At 32.0% G+C, this 8450-nt stretch overlaps 1 protein-coding gene across 1 annotated transcript; it reads left to right on the top strand.

The window, feature by feature from the left end:
- The first annotated feature begins 3418 nt into the window (after positions 1-3418).
- LOC130732367 (bidirectional sugar transporter SWEET6b-like) lies at positions 3419-5690 on the top strand. The gene is made up of 6 exons (XM_057584428.1): positions 3419-3464; positions 3682-3718; positions 4124-4340; positions 4841-5008; positions 5104-5226; positions 5343-5690. Exons 1-6 carry the CDS (start codon positions 3419-3421, stop codon positions 5502-5504), a joined length of 753 nt encoding a protein of 250 aa, XP_057440411.1. The 3' UTR covers positions 5505-5690.
- Positions 5691-8450: the final 2760 nt, after the last annotated feature.

Below are 8450 nucleotides of genomic sequence, written 5' to 3'. Positions count from 1 at the left end.
ATAAGGATTGTCTGCCATTATTGATAAATCAAAATAACAAATTTTTAGCTTTGTTGGAGATTGAGTGTAAAGAATTTGAATGGTTGAAAGGCGAAAGCTTTATCTAGAGTTGAAGGAGAGGATACATACACTCATTGCCTTAAGATTTTGGTGAAAGATGTGGTGTCATCCACTAATGTAGTTTAATCCTAATCAAATGTGGTGTTATAAAAAAATATTTGAGAGGACGCTCTCTGATCATGGCATAACTGTGAGGTATACCCCTTCACACCATAACAACAATCCCCTTCTATATCATGGGGTGTTTCCTCTACCAAATTCCATATGCTCCCTGATTGAACAAATGATAAACAAATTCTTTTAGAGTGGAGATTTGACTTCCAGGAAGATCCATCGGATGAGATGGAAGAAATTGGCTAAACCAAAGCATGAGGGAGGCTAGGCAATGAGACAAAGGTTTTTATGTCAGGTGTCATATTAAATTTATCCTTTTAATTAAATAAACTTATATATCAATTTATTTTTTAGTTACATTTTGAAAATTACGTATATAAAATTAAATTAGATTTTCGTTTAGATATTTAATATGTTCTGAATATGATTAGATAAGTTACGTGATACATAAATTTAAATAAATTATAATCATATGATCAAAATAACATCAACATGGAGGACTGTTTCCTTGCTTGAGGGATTGTCCTCCCTCTCGAGACATTTGGGGAAGGCATGGTGCTTGGACCTGACCAAATTTCTGGGTTATGAACCTCCATGTTTGGTTCTGTGAGCAGTTAAGGGGAGCTCATGCTATACGGTTCTTGGCCGGGGTATGGGGAGTGTGGAAGTGGAGGAATAATGTACTCTTAGACCAGAATCCGTGGCTGATTGACGCTGCTTAAAGTCCGACATGATTAGTACGATGATTTCAAACAGTTTGCCAGTGTGGCTAAGGTGGATGATGGCGCTGATTGGTTGTGCAAACGGTGGCGAGCTCCTCCTGTGAGTTCAATCAAAATAAATACTGATGGGAGCTTCCGAGAGGAGGATGGAATCATGGGAGGCGGCGGGCTTCTTCGCGACAACAATGGAGCTTGGCATGGGGGTTTTATGTGGTGTGGGCTTGGTGGTGATTTGTTCACAGCAGAGGCAACGACGCTGTGAAAAGGCCTCTTGCCCGCTTGGAACCAAGGCTATCAAAATGTGTATTGTGAGGTAGATTGTTCCAATTTGGTTGTTGTGCTAAAGAGTGCTAGCTCTTGGCGTTTTCATGAGCAAGCCTTGCTTCTCCAGGGAATTCGTGGCCTTCTTGACCCGCAATGAATCGTTAGACTGGCTTGGGTGCACCAAGATGGTAATGTCGTTGTAGATTGGATGGTATTCTTGGAGTGGTAAAGACATCGTCTTCAATGGCTATTCTTGGAGTTCAGTTGTTGGAGCATCCGGCTCCGACATTAGAAGTTTTGTTGTTGCAAGACTCTTTAGCTGTTCCTTAGTTTTTGTTTCCTGTTTTGTTAATTTTTCGAAGAAAAAAAAATCAACAACACAAAATGAGTGTAGTGTGATCAGTTAAAGTGGTGGAATTTGATAAGTATTTGATATTTACCGATCTGAATTGTTTGAGATTTTAGAAGAGGGGAAAAACTAAAAAAAAAATGTTTAAGAATCCCTTTAAAATCAATTTTGGTGAATTCGTATTCCTAGTCTTTTATTTTTTGAATGCGAAATAAATACAAAACTACAAAACTAAAGCATCCCTAGACAATAATGGAACAACTACGTCAGAGGATCATCAAGGCTACTAGTTTTGATAAGTATTTAAATATATTGATTTAGTCATTTAGGTATAATTCTTAACTACTATTTAATACACACATATATATATATATAATTATCGTAATTCTTTATTTAAGGAATTAAGTATTTTGAAATCATTTATTTTATTATTAAAATTGAAAATATTGGAATTTATTAATTACAAAACCCACATAGTATAATGTTTATATATCATTTAATTATAATCAATTTATTAAGAAATTTTTGAAATAATCAGTAATTTAAAATTTAAAAGAGGAGGACTCAGTTTACACCATTTAAATCTTACACTCTTACACTCAATCTAAACCATTCATTTTATTTAAATCGGATGGACCTAGTTTATTTTAATTGAGTAAACACGTGACCATCAATTTCCCCTGAATCGCTACCAATCTTTCTTTGTTGTGTACCAGAGAATAATGCTCACCGGCTTGCCAATTGCCATCACCACATCCACGGGCTTCAAATTGATAAATTGAATCTTGATCTTTTATTCAACAATTGAAACCTTGTTGATTGAAATTAACAAAATGGAAAATGGAAAGTAAGAACAGCGCAATTAGAAAGGGAAAAGGGTCCATTAGATCTAGGAGTGTAAAAACAAGTGGAGCACGGGAAAGACGGTGAGTCGTGGTTGAGCGGTGGAAGTTTTAATGATTGAGACCAGTCAATAAAATTGGTGGGCGTGGCGCTAGCGTCCTCTCGATATTCTCTGACGGATCCAGCAACCCGTAACAGAAGAGCGCCAAGCACCACTGCATGAGTCACCCACCGCAGTCCCGGCTTTCATCCACCGCCAATTAGGCCGCGCAACATTCTACCCCCTTTTGTTACTTTCCCGTTGAATAATTTAACTCTCTTTCTTTTGTTTAAAGTTAAATTAAATTGTCACTTTCAAAAAAAAAAGTTAAATTGTCCATTTCATTAAAAAAAAGTTAACTTGTCCATTAAGAATTTGATCTAAAAAAAAAACACAAACATCAGAGATAATGATGTGGCGGAAGTAGATAAAAAATAAAATCGAAAATTTATATGTGATATAGCTTTCATTATTCAAAAAAAATTAAGCCTTCTATCACGTTTTATTATTCATCAAGTCCCTAATATGATAATATTGAAAAAATATTATCATTAAGAATCGGAGTTAAAACATAAGCTTGACGTGATTTGGAGGAAGTAGAGTAAAAAGGAAACTCTTATATAAGAAAGTCATATCATATATACCTTTCACTTTCAAAAAATATATATATATATATATATATATATATATATATATACCTTTCATGAAAAAAATTAAACATATTTAAAACTAATTCCAAAACACAAAAAAGATAGTAAAAAGTTTGAAAACAGTTGAGACTTGAGCCGAAAGATAGATTTGCGAGTTTTAAGTGATAATGATTAATCACAATAATAACTCTTAAATCTTAATCTTATCTATCCAAAGATAAAAATAAATAGATAAAAACCTCTATTATATATAGTGTTTGAGTGCCTGCTTCAAAGCTCAGTCATTCTTTTGCTTCTTAATTCCACTCCTTGTTCTTAATTTCTTCTTTTCTCTCTTTGAGTGTTTCCTGATCTCTGCAAAACAAAGTGTTCAAGAATGCCGACCCACGCCGCACTAGCACGTTCCATTGTTGGCATTATAGGTTCGTTATTTCATCTCTTTAATTTGATTCTGGCCTATGTGGTTTTGATTTTCATTGATTGTTCTAAGTTTAATTTTGCTTCCATCAAATAGAACATGATTCTTTGATTAAAAAAAATAACAACATACTTTGAATTTAGTTTCAACTGTATTCGAGTCTACATTAAATTTACACCTAGCTAGCTTGTGTTCTGAATACTGTTCACGTTTGTATGCAGGCAATGTTATCTCCTTCGGCTTGTTCTTCTCACCCGCGTAAAATTTCTCTCTTTCCCTCTGTTTTGTGGTTACTTTGTTTTTCTTATTGACTTGATTCGTATTTTGTAAAATAATTTTTTAACTAAAACATTGGTCCTTTATTTTATTTTCATATTCTCAAATTATTACTTTTTTTTCAGATTTTAAAAATTGTTTTTGAAACTTTTTTTATATACAGAAAGGTTAAAAACCAATCAAAGAAGCCCTGAGTAAATATATACTAAAGTTTTCAAACAAAATATCAATTATTTACAGAAAGTTTCTTTTTAATCCTCATTACAGATCTACATAATAGGGATTAATAAAATTAAAATTTGTAAAACTCATAGGGACAAAAATATTTTATTATGCATGAATTTCTCAAATTGAGTTAATTATTTGAACCAATTGTTATTATTGCAGTCCAACTTTCTACAAAATTATCAAGAAGAAGGATGTGGAGGAGTTCAAGCCTGATCCTTACTTAGCTACGTTGCTAAATTGTGCGTTTTGGGTATTTTATGGAATGCCCTTTGTGCACCCAAACAGTCTTTTAGTGGTGACCATCAATGGCATTGGCCTTGTCATCGAGTCCATCTACCTCCTCATATTCTTCATCTACGCTACAAATAAAGGACGGGTGCGTATGCTTAATTTCTCATTTTAGGGTTTAGAGCAACTTTGTGGTGGTCATCTATGTTAAAAATACGGAACTATGTTTTTAAAACTAATATTTAGTAATTTTTATTTACAATATGCTCCCCATACTTAATTAATTTGAATAGAAGGTTTTTAACTTATGAATCCTATTTTTCTTTATTTTATTTAATTTAAGATTAGGGCAATTTTAGTAGTTTTTATTTATAATAAATATGCTCCTTATGTTATTTTTTTTATTAAATATGCTCCTTATGTTTTAAAATTAATTTGCATTGAATTTCTTTTAGGAACCATATTCATTTAATTATATTCCAAGTCATGTGTATTAATAAGAATATTTCTAAGATGATGAGAAACTTTATTTTGTAATGTTTGGTTTTGATTTATCCAATTATAGATTTGAAGTCCACAAACAAAGTTCTGCTTAATTGAATGTGGCTATTCCTTTTCTAATAATCACTGTCTCTTCCCAAATTTCAGAAAAAAGTGCTAGGTTGGCTTGCTGCCGAGTTTGTATTCTTTGCTGTCATTGTTGCCATCACACTCTTAGTTCCTGGACTGCATGGCACTAAACATAGGTCGCTAATGATTGGAATTATTTGTGACATCTTCAATATTATGATGTATGCCTCTCCACTTACAATCATGGTAAGTTTTAATTTCTATCCCACAAGTGTACGTATGGTTTCATATAGTAATTGCAATTTATTCTATAACATTTTTTTTTACTCTCCTATGAACAGGCGAAGGTTATAAGAACTAAAAGTGTGAAATACATGCCATTCTGGCTCTCACTTACTAATTTCCTTAACGGCGTGTGCTGGACATCATATGCTCTCATCCACCCCTTTGACATTTATGTTCTGGTGCGGAGAAACTCTTTTAACTTGTGAATTGAATTGATTTTTTGGGACTTTATTGCCTTATAGTAGCTCTTAGTTAAATATATGTATTTTTTTTAACTGTTTGTATATTCTTGCAGATTAGCAACAGTATAGGAGCAGTCTCCGGAATTATTCAGCTCATACTATATGCTTGCTACTTTCGCAAGGGAGGAGAAAATGCTGAAAATGGTGATGATGCATCCAAGCCAACTGGTGATGATGCCAACAAGACAACTGATGAGATTCGTCCACCAGTCTGAAGACATCTCTGATATAGAATGTTTTTCTTTTATTTTATTTTAAGCATTTAATTTTTTTCTAGATTTTATAATTTTGAATAGGATGACAACACATTTTTTTATATGTCTCGATCTTGTTGTGTTTTATGAATAGTTTCGAATTTCTCATGTCATTTTTTTTTAAATCTCAAGTTACTTTTGTTTTGTTGTAATTTTCGTTCAAATGTTTTGACTTTAACTTGAGTAAAAATCTAGTTTCTACAAAAATGATTGAAGTTTTATTCAAACAATAAACACTATGAAGTAGCAATTTTTTTCCTTTTCCTAAAAATAGCGATGCAAAAAAAAATCTGGATTAAAAGTTCGTGACCCAAACCAAGTAAAAAATTGTATGGACTAAATTAAATATTTCTCATCTTTTAATATCAAAGTTAGATTACTCGTTTCCATCAAAAAAAAAAAATAAAAAAGTTAGATTACTCGTGAGTAAAAGCTCTGGTTCTTATTTCTTAGTTCTTAGCACTATTCATGTGGGCCTGTATTGCCACATGCATGTGTTTAAGCAACTCTCAAGCAATTTTGCTCCAACTATGAGTTCTTAGTTTTTTAGTTTTTACCACTATTCATTTGGTCCCACCAACCACATTAATTATACTTTTTATTTTCATAAAGTAATAAAACAAAATTCATAAAGTAATAAAGTAATTTGTATGAGAGAGAAATAATTAATATTTTAAGCTAAAAACTCAAAAAGCAAAACTCCTTATATAAGATGAGTTCTTATTTTTAAGAACTAAGGAGTCCATGTCAGCACCTCCAATGGTAAAGTTCTTAGTTCTTAACTCCAAAATAAGAACTAAGAACCTTGCATTGGAGATGCTATAAGGAGTGCCTTGTTATAAGAAACCTCATTCCTTTATCTCTAAACTCGCCCTCCTCATTCGCCCTGCATATTTTATTCAACTAACTCAAGCAATTTTTGACTTACCTTCTTGTCCTCCCCACAGAAAATTCTTTATGAGTCTCCTACTCTTGTTAATCTCCTATGTTGGGACTTTGAAGAAAGATTAAATAGTAAAGTGGGATAGATGTCAAGACACTCTTTATTAAGAAAATTTTCCCTCCAAAATGAAATATGCTTTTGTTTCCACAGTGAAAGTTTACCCTGCAATCTTCTAATGATAAGGTCACATTGGGATGATATTCTCAGGACTCAGTTACCCCCATTGGTAGCTCAAGATAAACAAATGGAATGGGCATGATTTGGAATGTAAAAGCACTGCAGAGCTCAAGAGATCCCTATCCACCACATAAATGCTTGCAAGCTTACTTTTAAAGAAGTTTACTATCAACCTTGATACCATTTCAAAGCATCTAAGGATGCATTTGTTAGACACAACATTCTGTAAAGAAGCTACTCCCATTCTCTTATCCACGCCGAACTTGAAGCCAGAAAATTTATTTGCTGCCACTACTTGTCTCAAAAGACCATCTAAGCCTTCCGCAACAACAAGAAATAAAAAGGGTGTCATTGAATCCCCTTACCTAATACCATTCCCTCTTACTTACCCTATATTCCCTTTCCGTTTAAAGTCTTCTCCTTCCCTGCCCTAAAAATTTAAACGCACCCTCAAAGTTTAAAAGTTTTATGAAAATATTTTTATATTTATAAAAAAATCTTATATACTCCGCACTCGCTCACAAGGTTTTTGGGACATATAAGGTTTTATCCTCACGAACTCACCTGTCATCCTTTGAAGGCTTAAATAAGTTTTTGGTCCCTAACCTTTACCAAATGCTTGGTTTTCGTCCCTCGTCGGAGTAAAGGTGGGCTTTAGTCCCTAACCTTTGTCAAAAGATTTGGTTTTGGTCCCTTCGGAGCTCTGGGTCAACGCCGGAGCTCCGGTGGCCCATGTGGCATGGCCACGTGGATTAATGAGCTGACATGGAATTTTTTTTTTCATTTAAAATATTAAAGAAACACAATTAAAAATATTAATAAAAAATAAAATTTTGAAAAATCATTGATTCATACTAATTTAATTGGTACATTAACTAAATAAACACAATATTCAAATTAAATGTTATTTATTTATTATTTAACATTCAAATTAGATTCAAAATTCATATTATGTATATTCCTAAAATCAAAATTGAATTCACCTTCAAATTAAATTCATAATTCAAATCCTTAACTCAAATTAATTACCTCTTTATTTTACATTTAATCCTTTGATTTATATATTTAAATTAATTAAATCCCTAATAGTATCTAAATCTACTATTGTTAAAATCTTAATGGTTACTTTCCCGTTGAATAATTTAACTCTCTTTCTTTTGTTTAAAGTTAATTGTCACTTTAAAAAAAAAGTTAAATTGTCCATTTCATTCAAAAAAAAGTTAACTTGTCCCTTAAGAATTTGATCTAAAAAAAAAAACACAAACATCAGAGATAATGATATGGCGGAAGTATGATAAAAAATAAAATCGAAAATTTATATATATGTGATATAGCTTTCATTATTAAAAAAAATTAAGCCTTCTATCACGTTTTAATATTCATCAAGTCCCTAATATGATAATATTGAAAAATATTATCATTAAGAATCGGAGTTAAAACATAAGCTTGACGTGATTTGGAGGAAGTAGAGTAAAAAGGAAACTCTTATATAAGAAAGTCATATCATATATACTTTTCATGAAAAAAATTAAACATATTTAAAACTAATTCCAAAACACAAAAAAGATAGTAAAAAGTTTGAAAACAGTTGAGACTTGAGCCGAAAGATAGATTTGCGAGTTTTAAGTGGATAGTGATTAATAACAATAACAACTCTTAATCTTATCTTATCAAAGATAAAAATAAATAGATAAAAACCTCTATTATATATAGTGTTTGAGTGCCTGCTTCAAAGCTCAGTCATTCTTTTGCTTCTTAATTCCACTCCTTGTTCTTAATTTCTTCTT

Source organism: Lotus japonicus, chromosome 1 (assembly GCF_012489685.1).
Source record: "Lotus japonicus ecotype B-129 chromosome 1, LjGifu_v1.2".
In the NCBI taxonomy this organism is placed as follows: Eukaryota; Viridiplantae; Streptophyta; class Magnoliopsida; order Fabales; family Fabaceae; genus Lotus; species Lotus japonicus.
Note: the sequence above shows the minus strand (reverse complement) of the source record. Positions and strands in the feature narration are given on the sequence as shown.